Source organism: Ambystoma mexicanum, chromosome 2q (assembly GCF_040938575.1).
Source record: "Ambystoma mexicanum isolate Mex_15411 chromosome 2q, UKY_AmexF1_1, whole genome shotgun sequence".
NCBI lineage: Eukaryota > Metazoa > Chordata > Amphibia > Caudata > Ambystomatidae > Ambystoma > Ambystoma mexicanum.
In genome coordinates this window covers 1095887292-1095909128 of record NC_090924.1, presented here as the reverse complement: position 1 = coordinate 1095909128, position 21837 = coordinate 1095887292, and the positions used below count along the sequence as shown (strand labels likewise).

Genomic DNA, 21837 nt, shown 5'->3' with positions numbered 1-21837 from the left:
TGACTCTTCTCTCTTCTGCTTATGTGTTTTGCCTTCCTTTCAGGAAAGGGTTAACTGACTTTTCATTGGGGGGTTATTTTGAAAGTACTTACCTGCTTAAGAATAATTGTGTGAATACTTCTGTTCTGAACCCTCTTTTCGTGGACTCCCCTCTCAAGAATATTCTAAATGCAACAGTGATCTAATAATGTCCCCAGCACCCTAACTATTGAAGTCACCTGAGTGTGTAGGTAGTGTCTGTGGGCCATCCCAAATGGGTATTTGCTGATTTAGAAACTAAGAGTGTGTAGGCTTACTCTAACTGACTGTTAAATAAATTAATAATTGTTTAATCAAGAAACCTTGTGTGTAAGAGTTTATTTGAATACTTGTCACTGTGAATTTCTGTGTAACTCTCCTACAGCTCACATTGACCCGTCTTAAGATAAGACTGGCTGCTCAACACGCTACCAACCTGTGTAGTACAGACTTATACCAAAGGTTGGGTTCCTATTGCCAGGAGGTCAGGGTTTTTATAGTGCACCCAAAGGGTACTGCATACAATCTTGCCTAACAGTCAAGTACACCCCATCTTATGTGGAGTGCTGGGGGGGGGGGTTACCTAGTAGCCCCTATTCCTAGATTCTAATATAAAAAAAAAATATTTTACCAGCACTACTTTAAATGGCTGGTGGCAGTGGTTTAATGTTCCTGCCTTTGTGCTTTTCTACCACAGGCTAAATCCTCAGCTGCAGTATAGCACGCATGGGTGAACATTTTGTCAAAACGGCCCGGTCTTCTTTTTTCGCCATTTTCTGTTTGTGAGGTCTTTTTTGTTTTTACTCTGCGTTCTGAGCCAGGTTTGAGCCCTTTGTTTTTTTTGCCTTTGGCGGGCATCAGTCCTGAAACCTGCCTCTGGCTCCAGTGTGTCTGGAAAGGCAGGATGTGAGGGAGGTTCCCGACTAGGAATGCCTGAATGTAACGAGTCCTGACTAGCTGTCAGGACAGCCACTCTGCAGTGTGATTGACAGCCTAGGCTGTGCCTGAATGGAAGAAACCTACTTAAATGGCGAGGGTTTTGGGACTAGAGTCAGAGTCGACCACTGGGAGAAACACTTGACGAAGAAACTGTTAACGAAGCTTGCTGCATCTTCCTGGACCTTTGAATTGTCTGGTGAAGCCCTGCTGCTACGCTGAAACTCCCTTTTTTTCTGATCGACATGCGAAGCTCCGGAAGGGATGACTTCTTCCCTTGGGTTAGTGGGACCAAGTAACCCCGAGACGAAATCCACTGGACCATCGTCCCTGATTGGCTGTACTACTCGCTGCTGCAAGAACTGAGTGCCAGGGGCTGAGAAATCTGTAGTTGAGTGAAACGTCTTTAATCCGGCTAGAAGCTCCAGGAGTCTCCTAAGCACCATCCAGAAGCAAGGCGACCAAAGCTCAAGTCCCTTCATCAGAGTGCAGGACTCAAGGAATGAAGGAAGCCCAACCGGTATCCGAGATCTGAGGTGGTGCTGTTTACTGCACACTGAAACCGCGAAGTGCAGCTGATCCAAGAAGAGCCCGTAGCTGCCGACGACCTCCAAATTGCTGCTGCACAAGTCCACCAGACGTTCTCCCTCTTGTCCCCACGACTGAGGCTCAGGAACTGTTAGGCAGAATTGTATGCAGTACCGTTTGGGAACACCCCACACAATTAAGACTACAAGTGACAGTACAAATTCACCTTTGGTACAAGCCTGTACTACACAGTAAAAGTGGTAGCGATGGCTGAGCAGCCAGACTGATCTCAAGAGCAAGTGAAGCAGTATCAATAGTTACACAAAGGACAGCAATTACTATGATTCAAACAAACACTGACTCAAGGTTTCTGAGTAAAAGAATATACATTTATTTACACATCAGTTGTTTAATATCTCACTAAAGTAAAGTAGTTAAAAAATCACACTCTTAATACACCACACCACTCCCAATAGTTTCCAGACAAGTTAAGCTCACAAAATGAAGTGGGAGCAAAATGGCGCTCTAGTAATTTAAAAAGGGAGGGGAAGACAACGTTAAGTGGAAATTGAGCAGCACCAATAGGTATGTCAGCAAGGCAATCTAGAAAGAGGAACTACAGTGATGGAATCAAATCAGAAAGGCTTAGGGCCAAAGTCAATAGGACAAAAGTCTTTTGCTCAAGATCACACAGTTCTGGGTAGTTTGCGGTTAAGGCTTTGCCAAGAGTTCCAGACGAAGTTGGTTGGCAGAAAAGTTAGTTCAAAGAGTAGAGAAGGACAAGCCCTCGGATTGGAGAAAGATTTCACACACTTTCACTGCAGCTGGATGAAACAAACAACTGGATTTGCATAGTACCTTTAAATGGAGAAGAAGCTGTAGCTGAGGCGGACGTTCCTGCAGGCTCAGGGTTCCTGAAGCGACTGTCAAACTGAGACATGAAGTAGACAAGGAAGACATTTTCAAAAAGAAATGGTGAATAAACCCATCCGGAACCGTATAAACAATTATATGATCTAGCGGGTTTAAGTTTGAGGCTAACAAGATAGCCTAAAACAATAGCAAGTTTATTTATTTATTTTTTTAATTAAAGTTGGTTTAATCAAGAAATCTCTTGATTTTACAACAGGAAAACAAAAAATTTAAAAATGAACTCAACAAGATAACAGCGGTAGGAAAAATAGGGTAGTTACCACTGCTACCAGCCAAGTCATGATGAAAAGGGAGCAAAACAATGCTCCAAGAGAAACAGACAAAAAGGGATAAGTATTAACGCTTTCCAGTACTCTGTAAGATAGGGTGTACTGGGTCTGTGGATTTTAAAAGACTAATAAGGTTAATGGCAACTTTACATGTTCTGGGAGACAGTAGTCCATCCCAGAAAATGGAGTCTGAGTTGGGAAGTCTAAAAGACAACCCTGTGTCACTGCACTGAAGATGCTGTGTAATACACAGTAAAAATAGGATGCCTGTGGGGTAGGTGAGTCTCCACAGTCTATGAACACAAAAATGTTAAAACACACACAGCAAAACACATGTAAGAGTGGGAAAAAAAGACTCACACTCTTACCAGGTGAAAAAATAAATCCTAGAAGTCCAGCAAAGCTGCTGAGGGACTCAGTAGGTAAGGGAAATTAGCAATTCTGAAGAATTCTCCCCAACAAGAACCCAGGATCTGCATTGTTGCAACAGGACATAATCCGGCTGGACCACTCTCCTTCAAACCAGAGTTACTGTTTAGACTTGGGGTACTTACCTCAGTGTCTTAGCTGTGCTCTTCTCGGTTGAGACTTGCATTGGCTACTTTTGTTAGAGTTGATTCCAACTCTGCTTTTCACAAGTGTAACAGCTTTTGCACCTAGGAGTGATTTCTACATAACTTTCTAACTTTGTGCACGACTTTTACTATCTAAGAAGTGTCTCAGCTCCATAGACTGTGCTCCAACTGACTTTGGCTGTCCTGGCTACCTGCAGACTCTTTTAATCCATTGACTTTGATATTTCTGTCCCTCATAGGTGGTAATTTGTTTTAGACTGTTATTGTTGTGAAAGGCTCGTCTAGATCTCATTGGAAGATTAATTGTCCTCACCTATACGGAGTACCTCTTTTTTCAACTTTTTTCCTACCTTTAAACTTTCCTTTCTGCAAACCAAGGAATCTGCAAAGTATATCTAGCGATATATAAATGCCATTATTGTCCTTGTGAATGAAGTCACCTCTGGGTGTAGGAAGTGTGTAAAAAGCATATCCAAAGAGTATCCACTAACTTGTGCTGATACTGGAAAATTATTTTAAAGTATATTTGATAGTTACTAAGTGACATTTTTTAAAGAAGACTTATTTAAAAATTGATGTTCAATAAATAACTATTTATAACAGGGTGGTAGACTAAAAATGTATGTGTTGGCAGTTCTACTTAACTGGAACGTGAGGTGCAATTACTGTGCTAGATTGCTGATTTTATTGGCAACAAAATGTGTTTTATAAATACCATATGTGCCATGAGTTTTGCCATTGTTGTGCGATGCACTCTCCAATGAATAAGTTTAGTTACTTTGTTATATTTAGGACAGCTCCAGAAAGAAAAAGAAGCCAATCGAACAAGGCAAGGAAAAGGTAATCTTAATCAAAAGTGTATGAATAGTGTCGAAATGAAAATGCCAATTTTTGATGAATGTATATAAAAAGTCCAACTACTCCCGTTGAAGCTTTCCTGTGTGCTTTTCTTGTCCCGGTATATTAGTTTCACAAGCTAGTGCTTTGCAAGCCTCCATAGTATTGCTTCGATCTCATAAAATCCTTCTCCTTTATATTTAAAACTGAATGATGCCCCCTATATTATGGATGCATAAACCCTGTACAAAATATTTTTCCACGTTATTTAAATTTAAGAATTGTTTACTTACACTCTTGAAAGTACATTTATTCATTTAGAGCAGAAGAGGAAAAATGTAAAGTCACTGTGCTGTATGATGGCAAAGGTTTTCATTTGTTTGCAGAAATAAAAACGGTCATTAATCTTCCATGTAGTAGAGGACTAGCACTCCAAATGGCAGGCAACCTCAACGAGAAGGGTCCTGCTTACACATTTGGTCACCAAGTAAGTGGGGTGCTGAGAAGTTGTTAAGAAGAACATCGTAAAGAACAGGCTGGAAGATGGGCAGAATGTGCCACAAATATGTTTAGGGCTTCAAGGATGAGCAGCTCCATCGATTAGATGCATGGACTTGAAGTCAGGGTAGCTTATGCAATGCCCCCTTTTGTGATTCCTCTGCTCTTTTTACTTTAGCACACACTACTTTACTTTACAGTGAAGTACTATAGGGATACTTTGTATCCCTTTTGTTCTCCAGCATGGTGTCTGGCATGGATTGACATGCTCACGAATATTCCCTGTCATGCTGGGAATCCGCAGTAAAAGAAAAATAGTTTAACTTTCAGTTATAAACTGTATTTCTCCTTTAACTAATCACTGTCCTCTGAGTCATACTGCCCCCATCCAATGACCGTCCTCTCCCTAAACACCTCATCTGGCAGCCATTTTCAGATTTTTACAGCACGCTTCAGTCTTTGGAGTCCTCGAGTTTGCTCTGTTTTATTATATTTTGGACAGAAAAAGGTTCTATTTTTGTTACGAAAGAACTCATCTGCTCTTTTCTCCATGTGCCGACATGGACACCCATTGTCGGTGAATTTTGGCGCCCCTCAAAAACGAAGATCTTCTGTTAGGCACGATTGTATGCAGTACCCTTTGGGTGCACTACAACACCTGACCTCCTGGCAATATAAACCCAACCTTTGGTATAGGTCTGCACTACACAGGTTGGTAGTGTGTAGAGCAGCCAGGCTCATCTCAAGAGGGGTCAATGTGAGCTGTAGGGGAGTTACACAGAGATTCACAGTGACAATTATTCAAATAAACTCTTACACACAAGGTTTCTTGATAACACAATTATTAATTTATTGATCAGTCTGTTAGAATAGAAGGGGTCAATATATAACAACACACAAATAAATTTAAAAAAAACACACTCTTAAGTTTCTAAATCAGTAAGTACCCTTTAAGGACAGCCCACAGACGCAACCTACACCCTCAGGGGACTTCAATAGCTAGGGTGCTGTGGACATTGATCTATCACTGTTGCATTTGTAAGAGCTTAGGCATAGGTTAAAGGAAAGGGTTATTAGAACATACAAGAGATCACAAATATTCTTACGCAGGCGAATACTTTCAGGAACCCCAATAAGAGTTATTCAGTGGAACAGGCTAAGCCAAAGTCAATGGGCAAAATTCTATATGAGCTGAAGCACTTCTTTGCAGGTAACTAAGAAAGGTCTTTGCACAATGTTTTAGAAGTCTTTGTAGAAAAAGAAGAATCAATGTAGGGCCACAAGCTGTGTGCCTTGTGAGTAGTAGAAGATGCAAGCAAATCTACAGCAAGAGGTAAGTTCTCTCAGACTTTACAGTACCTTTGGATTGAGGAAAAAGTGCAGCAGATGACTTCTGCTCCTATGCAGCTCTGCAGATCTCACTGTTCTTGGGCCTCAGTCGTGGGGACAAGATGGAGAACGGCGGGGGACTCCGGCACTGCAATGGGATGGTCACATCTTGCAACCGGCAAACTTCAAACAAGTGGCATTTCAGTGTTTCAGCTGTACGACTACCGCAAAAAGCAACACTGCAGTTCCTGGCTGTCGAGATGGACTTTCCTTGCTTCGGGGGTCCTGCACTCTGTTGAGGGGGCTCAGTCAGTCCTGCTTCCTGGGAGTCCGAAGGATCTTCCTGGAGATCTTGGCCAGCTTAAAAGCAACGCACACAAAATGGTGTTCCTCTCCGTGGCTATTCGGTTTCCAGCAGCAACTCTGTGGAAATTCAACCAGCTCCGAGAGGATGTCCAGGTGGCTTACTTTGGAGTTGATTGGTCCCACCCACTCAAAGGGAGATGTCGTCCTTGCAGGAGCTTCTCTGTCGATACGATTTTTGGAGTTTCAACACAGCAGCAGGGCTTCACCGGGCAAACTAGCGGTCCAGGAGTTGCAGCAGGCGTCATCTTAAAGTTCTTCTTCGGATTCCTTCGTCCAGTGGTCGACTCTGCCTTCCAAGCCAAAAAACGTTGCCTTTTATGCAGGTTTCTCCCATTCATTCCAGCCTAGCTGTCAGACACTCAGTAGGGTGGCTGTCCTTGCTGGACAGTCAGCGGCCAATCACCACGGAGTGCATTTGTGTCTCCTAGGAGACTAAGCACAAGGAGTTTCGGGCACCTCCCTCACTTCCTACCCCCGCCAGACAGCCTGGAGCCAGAGGCGGGCTTCACTCATGAATCCCGCCAAAGGCAAAGCAAACAAAGGGTCGAAACCTGGTTTGGTGCGCAGAGTAAATCTCAAGAAGGCCCTTTCCACAAAGAAATGGTGAAGAAAGAAGACCGGGCCATTTTGACAAAAATGGCACCATTGGGTGCTTTACTGCAGCTGCGAACGCAGCCTGCGGTCAATGCACACCACAGTAGTTAAAAGAAAACCACTGCCACCAGCCATTCAGTGAGGAAATGGTAACATTAAAATGTTACATGAGAAGCTAGACAAAGAGGATACTAAGTAACCCCTCCAGCACCCTACTGTTAGATAGATAGTATGTGCTGGGTCTAGAAAGTTACAAATGTAAGTAAAGTCAATTTCAGTTTACTGCTCTGGGAAACAATAGTTTATCCCAGAGATGTATTTGGAAGATGTCCCTGTGCCACTGCACTGAAAGTGCTGTGTGACGCAATGTAAAAGGTGATGCCTATCGAGTTTGTCAGGCTCCATAACCAAAAGAAACGCAAAGTTCAGAAATCGCATTAAAATACAAGAGTGGGGGAAAAAATGGTCTCACTCTCTCCAAATTAAAAAATCAAGTCCTCAAAATCCAGCAAAGTTGCTGGGGGTCTCTAAGGTGGAGGGAATTGGACAGTTTCTGAGAATTCTCCCTAACACGCGTCCACTCCCCCCAGACTAAGGGACAGGAGGATTTAATCCACGCATGGATGAATCGCCTTACGCCAGTTGGTCATACTTTCTAGAGCGACCATCAGCATTTTGGTGATTACACCCTGACCTGTGTTCAATGGTAAAATCAAACCCCTGTGGGCTGATTAACCATCTTAACAATTTTGGATTTTCCCCCTTTATCTGCATTAACCATCTCAGGGGTTGGTGGGCTGTTTGAATTACAAAAGTAGATCCATACAAGTATGGTCTAAACTTCTTCAAAGGCCATGCAATGGCAAAACATTCACGTTCTATGGTTGCCCACCTTTTTTCAGGTTCCTTCAGTTTCCTACTGATGAAGCAGATTGGGTGTTCCCTGCCTTTCTTATCCAGCAGACTCAGAACTGCGCCTATACCTGTATTGGAAGCATCTGTCTGTACAATAAAGGATTGGTTGTAGTCAGGAGCTTTTAAGACTGGAGCTTGACAAAGGGCTTTCTTAAGTCCTTCAAATGCCTTAGTGCACTCCTCATTCCACCTGACCACCTTAGGGAATTTGGGTGAGGAGATCACATTCAAGGGAGAAGCTATGGTCCCATAGTTCTCAATGAAGTTCCTATAGTAACCTGTGATGCCTAGAAAGGCTCTCACTTGGGTTTGAGTAGTAGGGGTGGCCCAGTCCTGTACAGCTTGTACTTTGCTAGGCAATGGCCTTATTGCACCTCCTCCTACCTCATGTCCGAGGTAGACCACTTTACTCTGACCTATTTGACATTTACTTGCCTTTTATCGTCAGATTGGCCTACTCAAGAGCATGCAATATATGTCCTAATTGGTCAATATGTTCCTTCCAAGTAGGGCTGAACACAGCAATGTCATCCAAGTATGCCATGCAGAAGTCCTCCATTCCATTCAGAACTTGATTCACCATCCTTTGGAATGTAGCAGGTGCATTCTTTAGTCCAAAAGGCATAACCTTAAACTGGTAGAGGCATCCTGGGGTTGAAGATGCAGTTGTCTCCTTGGCATGGCTTGTCAGAGCTATTTGCCAATAGCCTGAAGTTAGGTCAAATATACTGAGGTACTTGGCTGTACCAAGTTTGTCCACCAGCTCATCTGTCCTAGGTAAAGGATGGACATCAGTCGTGGTGACTGCATTAAGAGCTCTATAGTCCACACAGAATCTCAACTCTTTGGATCCTGCCTTTGGCACTAGTACCACTGAACTAGACCATGGACTTTAGGCGGTTGGAGTGAAAGACCCTGGGGGCCTCCTTAGGATTGCCTCAGTCTACCAAATAATAGACCTCTCCAAGTTTTCCCACAACCTTGAAGGGTCCTATCCATTTGTCCTTTAAGGCCCTCGGTCCTGTAGGTACCATAACTAGAAGGTCTTGAGTAAACTCAAGCATGCTGGCCTCCTGGTCATGTCAATACTTCACCAGAGCCTGACCTACTTTCAAGTTATCTGAAGCTTCTGTCCTCATGTGTGTCATTCTCCTTCGGAGACCTAACACATAGTCAGTGACTCTCACTGGCTTGTGTGAAGAAGCACTCTCCAACCCCTCCTTGATTGGGGCCAATGGACCTCTAACCGGATGACCATAGAGAAGCTCAAAGGGGCTAAAGCTAACCCCTTCTTGAGGGGCTTCTCTATAAGCCAAGTGAAGGCATGGCAGTAGAAGGACCCACTTTCTTCTAAGGGGTTCTTCTAAAGCACCTATCATGTTCTTCATAGTTCTGTTAAACATCTCTACCAGTCCATTGGTTTGGGGATGATAGGCTGTTGAGAACTTGTAGGTCACTCCACAGTTCTTCAACATGGCTTGCATGTAGTGGGAAATATCGTTGGATCCCCTGTCAGAGATAACCTCCTTAGGAACACCTACTTTGGTAAAAATACCAAGAAGGGCCGTAGCCACTGCCTGAGCAGTAACAGTCCTTATAGGTATGTCTTCAGGATACCTGGTAGCATGGTCTACCACAACCAATCTAAATCGGTTGCCTGAAGATGTGGAAGGTTCTAAGGGACCAACAATGTCGATTCCTACCCTTTCAAAAGGGACTCCCACCACTAAGAGTCTCTTAGATTTCCCAAAGGTTTAAATACCTTTCCTTGGTGAAACTACCGTTTCCAAGAGCAGTGAAGTGAAATTGACTTTACTTACATTTAGTAACTTTCTAGACCCAGCACGCACCATCTTCCCATAGGGTGCTGGAGGGGTTACTTAGTATCCATTTGTCTAGTTGCTCATGGAACATTTTATGTTACCCTTTCTACAATTAATGGCTGGTGGCAGTAGTTTACTTTTTACAGTCAGTCAAACAAGTTTATTCGGTTGTATAAAGCAACCATTAAACGACAGATAAACACAATTATTACACTGATTCATATTACAAAATCTTAAAATTATACTTCCATAAAAACAGAATCATAGAACATTGCCAATAGCAGCATACAAATACATTTAGCACCTGGACGGTTGCCTCGTCATGAACTATGTTAAAAGATATTTTAGTGATGATTCATACAAAAACAGTACATAATACTTTAACCCATTACGAGTGCTATAAAATTTTTCTTACAGACCCTCACCACCTTGCAGTTTCAGAATACGGTTTCTAAAATACATCGCTCTTTTCAGGAACGTCAAAAGAGCCCATGCGGTGTGAACTGATTCAGCGCTCAAGAGGAACACAAGAGCTGGTGGCAGTAGTTTACTTTTTACTACCATCGTGTGTTTTTACCACAGGCTGCGTCTGCAGCGTCTGCAGCCACAGTAAGGCACCCATTTTGTCAAAATGGCCCCGGTCCTCTTTTTTTGCTATTCCTTGTCAGGAAGGTCCTTCTTGAGAGTTACCATGCGCACCAAACCAGGTTTGGTCTCTTTGTTCGTTTTGTCTTTGGCGGGATTCACAATTGAAGCCCGCCTTTGGCTCCAGTATGTCTGGCAGTGGCAGGAAGTGAGGGAGGTACCCGAAACTCCCTGTGCTTAATCTTGGTGTCAGGAATGCACCCGAAGGTGATTGGCCGGCTGGCTGTCCGGCAAGGACAGCCACCCTGCTGTGTGATTGACAGCTAGGCTGGAATGAATGGGAGAAACTTGCATTAAAGGCGAGGCAGTCGACCACTGGATGAAGGAATCCGAAGAAGAACTTGAAAGAGACGCCTGCTGCAACTCCTGGACCATTTTTTTACCTGGTGAAGCCCTGCTGCTGTGCTGAAGCTCTGAATTCGATTCGCTTAAACTAGAGAAGCCCTGCAAGGACGACTTCTGCCTTTGAGTTGGTGGGACCAATCAACTCCAAAGTAAGCCTGTCTGGACATCCTCTTGAACCTGGTTGCATTTCCATTGCAGTTGCTGCTGGAACCGAAGAGCCAGGGAGAGGAGCACCAGATTGTGTGCATTGCTTTTAAGTCAGACCTGATCGCTAGGAAGGTCCTCCGGACTTCCCTGATGCAGGACTGACCAAGTCTGAGCCACCTCAACAGAGTGCTGGACCCCTGAAGCAAGGAAAGTCTGAAGTGGTGTCCGAGAACTGGTGTGTTGCTATTTGCTGTCAGACGCGAGGAGCTGAAACACTGAAGAACCACTGAATTGAAGTTTCCCATTGCTACCGCTTACCGTTCCATTGCAGAGCAGGAGTCCCCAAATGTCCTCCCTCTTGTCCATATGACTGAGGCCCGGGAACAACAGGATCTGGAGAGCTGCACAGGAACAGGAGCCAGCTGGAACCATTTCTTCTAACCAGAGGTACTGTAAAGTCTAAGAACTTACCTCTTGTTGTGTAGCCTTACTTGCTCTCAGTTGAGACCTGTCTTGGTTACCTTGCAGAGTTGCTAAAGCTTTGTCCTTCACAAGCCTCCCAGCTTGTGTCCCTTTGAGTGTTCTATTTTCTACAAACATTGTGCAAGACTTTTTACCTACCTGCAAAGAAGATCTTCAGCTCCCCTTGACGTTGTGCAATTAACATTGGCTGTCCTGGCTCCCTGAGAGACTCCTCTTTACCACTGACTTTGTGCTTTGGAAGGTGTTGAAAAGTACTTGCGTGTTTGTGAGCTATTTGTTAACCCTTGTTTTATTCCTCTATTCTATCTTTTTCACCTAACTCAGTATTGCTCTGAATGTACCAGCGATAAATCCATGTCCACAGTGTCCTAGCTATTTAAGTTACCTGAGGGTGTGGGAAGTGTCTGTGTGCCATCCCCAATGGGTTCCATTTGATTTAGAGAAACTGAGGGTGTGTTTTGAAGTATATTTAAGTGTTACATGTTTTGCTGACTTTCTGAAGAAGGCTTATATAACTGTGAAATACATTAATAATTGTTTTATCAAGAAACATTGAGTGTAAGTGTTTATTTGTATAACTGTACTGTAAAACTCTGTCTCACAACATTACTGCTCACATTGACCCCTGTTGAGATAAGCCTGACTGCTCGACCACACTACCAACCTGTGTAGTTCAGACTTTATACCAAAGGTTGGGTCCCTATTGCCAGGAGGTCAAGGTTATTGTAGTGCACCCAAAGGGTACTGCATACAATCTTGCCTAAGAAAAGTTGAATTGTTTTTCTTTTACTGAGTATTCCCAGCCGGACACGCAATATCCATAGCACGTGAATTCATGCCAGACCCATGCTGGAGAACAATAGTTACCAGTACGTAACGTGTTCCTTTTTATGTTAGTAACATTTCTGTTACCTTTTTGATGTACCTAGGACAGGCTGGTGGCAGTGAACCATGTTTTGTCAACATTTACTGTGCACTCCCGGGCACCATATATTTTTACTGTATAATGATGTGATGTGGCATTTATAATGTGCATGTACACAAGTGTTTCTAGGCGCAACAAGCCGAGGAGGGGGGAAACAAGGGAGGACAAAATAACGATCTTACTAGGCCTTGTGTCATTCAGATCGCTCAAGTGCGGGGCAGAGGAATGGGGTGAAGTGTCAGGGGGAAGTGGGATGGTCAGTTAACTCACAAGTGCAGCCAGCGGGTGGCTCTTAAGTGCAGAGAGAAGGGGCTGTAGGGTTGCAGATACAGACCCTTAAGTGCTGGGGATCCCAGAGGCAGTGCGAGGGCAACTGGACATGCAGGAGCCTGGGTCCGAGTTCAGAGGGTGACCAGTACTCTGAGCATGAGAGAAGTATGTCATGGAGGGTATCCAGTAATTATTTCAAAATGCAAAGCATCGAAAACAAATCCATCGAATACGTACCATCGAAAAGCCATTCCCTTGAATGGCCCTTCCCTTGAATAAAATGTGATGGTTCCACCGACATGTTATGGGTAAGCATTGGGTGGGGTTTGGGGTTAGGGTTAATTTAAGGGTTAAGTTAGGGTTGGGGCTTTGGTTAGTTTAAGGGTTAAATTAGGGTTAGGGCTGGGGCTAGGTTTTCGTGTTAGTGGCTAGGGTTGGGGCAGGGTTAGGTTTGGGGCTAGGGTTAGGGTTGAGGCTTGGGTTAGATTAAGGGTTAAATTGGGGTTGGGGCTAGGGTTAGGGTTGGGGGGGTTGGGGAGCGAAGCCACCCCATCCCCAATATATATATATTTTTTAAAGTCACAAGGGGCTGGCCAGTGCTGAAATTTCAGCACTGGACAGCGCCATGTAACGTTTTAAAGTTGGGAAAAATGCATGGCAATGCTACTTTTTACATGTAAAAGTGCTTTTCCATTGAAACCAGTCCATGAATATTGTCGATGGACTGGTTTAGATGAAATTGCACTTTTACATGTAAAACATAGATTTTCGATGCTTTGGCATTCGACTGTTTGTAGTCGATACTTTTGCAAGTCGACCCTTTATTTTCGAGGAATCGCTATAAACTGTCATGGAGGAATGCATTACTGTACACACCATAGTATCACAAACCTTTTCAGTGTATATGAAGGAACTCATGTGCAAACGTAGGCATTGTCTGCACCATGGCTCATTGATGTATAACCTTCAAAATCTTTCCATGTTACATAGAGACAATATTAATACATTCGTTTTAGAGTGTCTGGTACTGTGAAACATGTAAGAAGTAGCTACCATTGCCTTTATAACTACATTTCTGATGTTTGTTAATCTGCTTAGAATCACATGCTGTGCATAGGTCTGACATCCAGTGGTCACTGCGGAGTATTGCATTTTGTTTTTCGTAGTCGAAAAGGGACGTCGACAAGGCGTGTCTGAAATACTATCCCTATAGTGACGTGCGTTGTACCCACAATCCCTCACGCGTCGAGGTCCCTCAGATTGTTTTTTTCCGCCCAGCTATTGGTCGCCTTTACGCGGAGCTCCTCGAGAGACATTACAGATTCCATCTCCTCGACCTTTGGTCGTTTTCCTATTTAATATATAACATATCGATCCCTCCCTCGACGCAGTTGTGAAGCTGTCTCCGCCGAGCAAGATCTTCGACGGAGGGGACGAGCGGAGGAGATCCTTCGGCGTTGCCGAACACGTGGCCTGGCCTTGCAGGCCAAATACAGTAGGGAGAGTGGGGTCGTGGGACATCTCTGGTTCTTTTCTGAGAATGCCTTTCCTTTTCCCCTTCCTTTCCCTTGGGGTCGTTATCACGATTTATTGCCTCGGCTATGGAGAGGACACCCTTTAGGTTTTGCCCACTTTGCAAGGGCAAGTTTACTTGGAAGGACAAGCATTCACGGTGTAACCGCTGCTTGCCCCTCGATCACAAAGAGGATGATTGCACGGCTTGTCGGCTTCTTAAGCCAAAGACTCTAAAAGACCGTAGGGTCAAGAGGTGGGCAGCCTACACTATGTCGAAGGCCGATTCTTCACTCGCCGCTGCTACCACCGACAGTGACGAGGAACGTGATAACACGACCTCTGCTATGGAAGTCGTAGACCCCTCTAAAGAGCGCTCGCACTCTTCGTCGTCTGTCCCCGGCCCCGACGGGCTCGGCTCACGCCCTGCTTATGGGGATGAACACCCCGGCGACACTGACGCACACGATACCACACATTAGCACACAACCCATGGCTCTTCCTCGTCGAAGACGAAGAAAGCATCAGCGCCCAAGGAGACGCAGGTTCCACCGGCGGCCTCCTCGGACCGTTCAGGTTCGAAGCCCCTCTCGCAGCCGCGACCAGCGGCTGGGCTTTCGGCAAATAAGGGCGCCGCCCCCAAACCATCGGCCGGCGCGCACCAGCAGAGATCGCACGCCGCCGTAGAACGATCGACACCCGTAACGTCGAAACCACAGCCCTCCGCTGACAAACGAGTCACAGAAAGCTTGGCGAGGATCGTTGTAGCCGACGCCCAGAAGCGTACGCCGAAAGACACGTCGAGCGCTACGCAGAGGTCGAAAGACATGCCGAAAAAGCCCGAAGAAAGACAGGGACTACCCCCTTCAGTCGGGGGGACCCCCAGCACACCGGAAGGCTTTTCGGAAGGCGACGGGACACTTTCCTCGACGTTATGGGAGAGGTCGCGCCGTTTTCAGCTACATGACACTAATTTTCCCACGCTAGGCCGCTCAGGGGTACCCCATGAAACCATGGAAAGGCTCCATCGCTGCATGGAGAGAATGGAGAGGTTTATGAAGACCCAGAACCCTCCCACTCCCAAGAGAACAAGAGAAGGGCCTCAGGAGGACCCCAGGGCCAAATATCCGAGACTAGTCAATCCCCAGCAGGACACAGCCTCAGACTTTCACGTCTGAGACTGTGTATGACCTCACTGGTGAGGAACAATACTTGGAGGAGGAGGATGAATTTGTGGACGATGAAGAGGGACAGAACCAGGAGGAAGGTCTGGAAGACAGCCCAGACTTGGTAGGAGAAGGCTTCGGAGAAAATCCAGAAGAAGGACCTTCTCATCCCTGGCAATCCCCATCAGTATATTCGGACACTGATGTCCTGAACCTAAATCCTCCTGACAATTCACCTGTTAGAAACACGTCTCCCATTGACGATCAGCCCACATTCAATGCCCTGTTGCACAGAGCAGCAGCACATTTCGAACTGGACACTGGGGAGATCTCTCCTGAAATAGACTTTGTGGAAAGAGTAATTAAGGAGAAACCCCCAGTCAGCCAGACCATTCCCCTCCTCGCTTCAGTGAAGAGAAGAATCATCCCTTCGCTATCCACACCCGCACAAATCAGAGGAGTTAATCCAAGAATTGAAAAACTTTTCACTCCTTCACCCTCAGACCCGCTGTACATCAGGGGACATTCCATTCCGGATTCCCTTGTAGTAACTAATACAAGGAAGAGGGCAGGGGTGCCGCTGTCCACCAGCGAGGCACCACCTGACAAGGAGGGCAAGAGGTTATATGCCCTTGCAAAGAGAGTCACATCCTCGGCTGCCTTTTCGGCAAGAATTGCGAACAACAATTCTTTGCTAGCTAGCTACGCGGACGCGCAGTGGGCCAAACTGCGCAAAGACGCCGAAGAAGCGCCGGAACCACTACGTACACGCCTGCTATCAACTATTGGCGAAGGAACCCAGGTCAACCAGAGTATTGTAAAGAACTCTCTGGATGCTGCAGAGACAGCGGGACGTTCCCTGGTTCAGGGAATACTCCTAAAGCGCCATGTATGGCTGCGCAACTCAGGGTTCAAACCGGAGACACAGGCGTCTTTAATAAATAAACCTGTTGAAGACTCAAACCTCTTCGGGAAAGCGGTGGATGAGGCTCTGGAGATGGCTAAAAAAGAGTTCGATACTATCAAAACTCTTGACCAGATCTCTAAGCCCACTACCAGACACGGCTATGGCAACAAACGCTTTTTTCGTGGCCAACGCTAACAGCAGAATCAGCAGCAACAGTACCCTGCCACCAATTACCAGACCAATAGTGGGCAGTACAGCCAAAGAGGCCAGCGCCGGGGCAGAGGTCGGGGGTCCACCCCCAGAGGCTCCCAAGCCCCCAACAACACCAAGTGACGCGAAGATTTGCGTCCCCTCCCATGCAACACCGGTCGGGGGCCGGATAACATCCTTTCTTCCAGCATGGGAGGGAATAACGTCAGACCGCTGGGTACTTTCCACCGTAGCCCACGGATACTGCATCGAATTCAACAGTTCCCCAACATACAGACCCCCGAGGGGACGACGCATGACACCGGAACACCTTGCCATCCTTCTCCAAGAAGTACAACTACTCCTGGAAAAAGGAGCCATAGAGGTCGTGCCTCTATCTCAGGTAACGGAAGGTATTTATTCAGTGTACTTCCTTGTACCCAAAAAGGATCTAACCATGCGCCCTGTATTAGATCTGCGCCCAGCGAACAAGTTTATCAAACCCCAGAAGTTTCGTATGGTGACCTTACAGGAAGTGATCCCACTGCTATCACAGGGAGATTACATGACAACATTGGACATGAAAGATGCATACTTTCATATTTTAATGTTGCCAGCGCACAGAAGATACCTCAGGTTCTTGATAGAGGGCAAACACTACCAGTTCAGAGTGCTACCCTTCGGCATAGCATCAGCACCAAGGGTATTCACGAAGGTACTGGCAGTGGCAGCGGCTCACCTGCGCAGGTTGTCCATCCCAGTTTACCCTTACCTCGACGACTGGCTCATAACAGGGGATTCTTACGAAACATGCTTCTCCAATACCCAAAAGACTGTAGACCTTTTGTTCCAGTTGGGCTTCTCCATCAACGAAAAGAAGTCCAGCCTAGACCCCAGCCAAATCAAACAATTCCTAGGGGCTCTAATTCAAACAAAGGACGGCCTCGTCTTCCCCTCCAACGAGAGGGTCCAAAACATGCTGTTTCAGATCCCTCAATATGTGATCGGTCGAGAGGTGACGGTACGCAAAGCAATGCGCTTGCTAGGCATGATGACGTCGTGTATTTATTTGGTACCTTACGCGCGCCTGCGCATGCGCCCTATGCAAGAGTGGCTCAACAGCCAGTGGTGTCAGGCCAGCGGACTATGGGACGATCTAGTGGTGGTCTCGCAGGCCTTGGTTCTCTCGCTACGGTGGTGGACAAAGGAAAACCTGGAAAGAGGGAAACCCTTTGCCACACCCGCGGCGGAAGCCACTCTAACCACAGACGCATCCCTCACAGGATGGGTGGCTCACCTATCCCATCAGACTGCTCACGGAGTGTGGACTCCGAACGTAGCATCCAAACACATACATCTACTGGAGCTACTAGCTGTGTTCAAGGCGCTAAAAGCCTTCCAGGAACACCTACAAGGCAAGACTGTGTTGGTCCTTACAGACAGCACCACAGCCATGTACTACATCAACAAGCAGGGGGGCACCCACTCTCCAGGACTGTCCAAACTGGCCCAAAATATATGGAAGTGGGCTCTCAAACAAAACATCTTCCTACTGTCACAACATGTACCAGGGGAACTCAATCTGCTGGCAGACAAACTCAGCAGAGATTTCCCCCTGCCCGAAGAGTACGAATGGCGACTGCACGAAGACATCGTCTTCGACGTCTTCACACAATGGGGATTCCCAGAAATAGACCTATTCGCAACCCTGGAGAACTCACAAGGCCTAAATTACGCCTCCAGGTACCCCCAGAACCAATCCAGGGGGAACGGTCTGTCGATGCAATGGTCAGGGAAATTTGTTTACGCATTTCCCCCGAATCCCCTTCTCAACAAGGTGGTGCACAAGATGCACCAGGAACAAGTGACCATGATACTGGTGGCCCCAATGTGGGCCCGACAGCCATGGTTCGCTCACTTGATGGAGATGTCTCTATCTCCCCCAGTGAAACTCCCCTGCCCGTTTGTTTGTTTGTTTGTTTGTTTATTATTTATAGCGCGCGCCAGACCCGAGGGTAACCGGGCGCGTTGTTCAAGGATACTTTAAACTTTACAGGTTACGCATGTTTACAAGTAGTGGTTATACGTCGTAGAAGTTACATAATGCAGGACAGTAAGGAGAATATACATTGTGCATAATATATACATATAACATAATATATACAGGAAATATGCAGTAGGAAGATAGAGAGTATATAACTATGTACATAGTACGTTTGTAGAACAGTGGATATATTGGTGTAGGGCAGGACTATCGGTCATTTTCTTTGATCCAATTGATACAGTTAGATCTGAAGAGAGCGTAGGATTGGGTAGATCTCAGGCCAGGCGGGAGGGAGTTCCAAAGCTGGGCAGCTTTGACCGGGAAGCTGTTTCCTCCGGCCGTACTTAGTTTAAATGGGGGTATCACTAACTGGTTAGAGTATGCTTCTCTGGTGGGTCTAGTGGAGATTTTTCTGTTGAATCTAGCAGCTAGGTATTTGGGTGCTAGATGGTTGATACTTTTGAAAGTTTGAGAAGCTGTCTTGAGTTTGATTTTGTCCGCTGTGGAGAGCCAGTTGGATTGTCTTCTAGCCTCTGAAATATGCTCCCTTCTTGGAATTCCTAAGGCAGCTCTAAGAGCATTGTTCTGTAGTGTTTGAATCTTATGCAGCGTATGTTTATTGGCCCCTATATATAGTGCGTTGCAATAGTCCAATTTCGACAGCACTAATGCTCGAGCAAGGGTTAGGCAGTTGGCAGTGGATAGGTATGGTTTTGCGGCTCTAATCAACTTGCAGGTATACGCGGTGCTGGATGCCATTGCGCTCACCTGTTTGGTTAGGGAGAGGTGGGAATCAAGGTAAAACCCTAATGTTTTTACCTCTTTTGCCACCTTGATAGTGTTACCGTCTATGACGAAGGAGGAGTATTCTTCTTTTAATCTATTGAAGTTTTGTGTGTTCCCCAGTATGATGAGTTCCGTTTTGTCATCATTCAGGCATAGTCCGTGTGTGGCCATCCATGCCTGAATGATGAGATAAATCTTGTTCACCAAGGCCAAATCTTGTTCATAATCCCCTGAAAGTGGTAAGAGAATCTGAGTGTCATCCGCATAGTTAGTGTAGGTGACACCCAGATTATCCAGATTATCCAGATCATCGAACAAGGGCTTCGTGAAGATGTTGTACATAGTGGGGGAGACACAAGCACCTTGTGGGACTCCACATGTGATGGATACAGGGTCAGCAGCAGCAGAAGTAGAGAAGGCTCTCATAGTTCTACCGGTTAGGAATGATTTGATCCATGCGATGGCATGTGTGGAGAAATGGGCAGCTGTTTCTAGGTGGGTGCAGAGCACATCATACAACATGCTGTCACAAGACAAGGGCAGGACTCTGCATCCATGCCCCCAGAACATGAACTTAGCAGCTTGGCTCCTGAGATCATAGAATTCGGACATCTACAGCTCCCGCAGAGATGCATGGACATCCTCAGGGAAGCCAGAAAACCTAACACTCGCCACTGCTATTCTAGCAAGTGGAAGAGATTTGTCATCTGGTGCAGAGGAAAAAGCATCAACCCGATTGACTGCTCTCCCACACATATTGTTCTATACCTGACCCACTTATTGGATTCAGGTCTAGTGTTCAATTCCATTAAAGTCCACCTAGCGGCACTTTCTGCATATACCACTTCCCAACTCAAGATGTCGTGGTGGAAGATCCCTGTTATAAAGGCCTTCATGGAGGGAGTAAAGAGAATACACCCCCCCGATAGCTGACCCAGCTCCCGGATGGGACCTTAAAGTGGTACTTACCAGACTCATGGGCTCACCATTCGAACCCATGCACAAAGCATCTCTTAAAGACCTCACTCTTAAGACTGCTTTTTTAATAGCTATCACCTCCATCAGGAGAGTAAGTGAACTACAGGCTCTTTCTGTTCTAGACCCCTTCGTTACAGAGTTCACAGAGATAAGGTGGTTCTACGCACGCACCCAAGGTTTGCTCCGAAATTCATCTCGAAATTCCACGTAAACCAGTCTATAGAACTGCCAACGTTCTTTCAAAATCCTTCCAACTTGGGTGAAAAAACTCTGCACACACTAGATGTGTGCAGAGCGGTCATGTTCTACATGGAAAGAACCAGACCACCGAGGAAGACTAATCAGTTCTTCGTCTCGGTGGCAGCAGGAAGAGAAGGGGATGCAGTTTCAAAGTCCACTATTTCTAGATGGATTGTTCAATGCATCACTCTCTGCTATACTCTTGCTAAGACAGAACTGCCCTTTAAGCCAAGAGCACACTCTACTCGAGGCACGGGGGCGTCCATAGCATTCATTGCAAATGTTCCCCTTGAGTCCATCTGCAAAGCGGCTACCTGGAGTTCTGTGCACACCTTTACAAAACACTACTGTCTAGATGCACACTCGAGATCTGACTCCCAGGTGGGACAGGCAGTATTAAGACATCTTTTCTCTACTGTTCCTTCTCATAATCCACCGCCAACTCCGGGTACTGCTCGCTAGTCTATGCACAGCATGTGATTCTAAGCAGATTAACAAACATCAGAAGACAATGCATTACTTACCGTAAAAGCATTTCTGATGGTTGTATCTGCTTAGATTCACATGCGCCCACCCTTCCTCCCCGCTCGGATGGAAGGAACATAGACTTCCTTTTATATCTCTCTTTTCTGTACTCACTCACGTCTAGAAGGCTCCCTCAGGGCAGAAAAATACAAACAGAGGGACCTCGACGCGTGAGACATTGTGGGTACAACGCACGTCACTATAGGGATAGTATTTCAGACACGCCTTGTCGACGTCCCTTTTCGACTACGAAAAACAAAATGCAATACTCCGCAGTGACCACTGGATGTCGGACCTATGCACAGCATGTGAATCTAAGCAGATACAACCATCAGAAATGCTTTTACGGTAAGTAATGCATTGTCATTCACCCTACTGCACAGAAACCATAAAGACAGCATAATGCATACAAACATGACCATGTGCAAGGGACTTAAAGTAAGCTGAAAAGCAGCAGCATTACCAGAAACTGTTCATAACATAACTGATTATGTTCATGTACAGAAACCAGTGCTCTTTTTTACGCTTTCCTCTTCCCCTATATGTATCATATAATGTGAGTGAACAGTTAAGAAAGGTGTGTAAGAACATGTGAGAAGGTTGCCGTACACAAATATAGAACCTTTTCATTTGTTTGTTCATGACTGTTAGTGAAGAAAAGCACCTGCCATACTTAGGGTAGTGAACAAAACAGAGGGAGCCACACATGTGAGGTCATGGGTGATGTCATGAATGAGATTTGTGATGCCATCTTTAATGTCATGGGTGTTAGTCCTTGCAGTGCATACTGGTGGCACGTGTTATGGTTGCTTAGCTTACCATAACTGTCGAATTTCGTGGGTTTTTCGGTTTTACCTGTAACCATAACGTCCCTGTAAGAATGTTTTTCCGATGCTTGTGGATCTGCTTCGATCTGCTTCGATCACATGCTATGCATAGGCCGACATCTAGTAGTAGTCGCAGAGTATTACATCATTTGTTTTCGAAACTCACAAAGGGACGTCGACTGGGCGTGTCAGTAATACTATCCCTAGTGTGAGGTCCACTGTAGTAC

General features: G+C 45.8%; 1 protein-coding gene across 5 annotated transcripts in view; it reads left to right on the top strand.

Moving 5' to 3' along the window:
- The window catches only part of FAM133B (family with sequence similarity 133 member B), a 646308-nt gene that overhangs the window by 360809 nt on the left and 263662 nt on the right, over positions 1 to 21837 (top strand). For all 5 annotated transcript variants that reach the window (XM_069648451.1, XM_069648450.1, XM_069648453.1 and 2 more), the window contains one exon: positions 4052 to 4099. In XM_069648451.1, coding sequence (XP_069504552.1) covers positions 4052 to 4099 — 48 coding nt within the window. The remainder of the gene's footprint in view (positions 1 to 4051; positions 4100 to 21837) is intronic.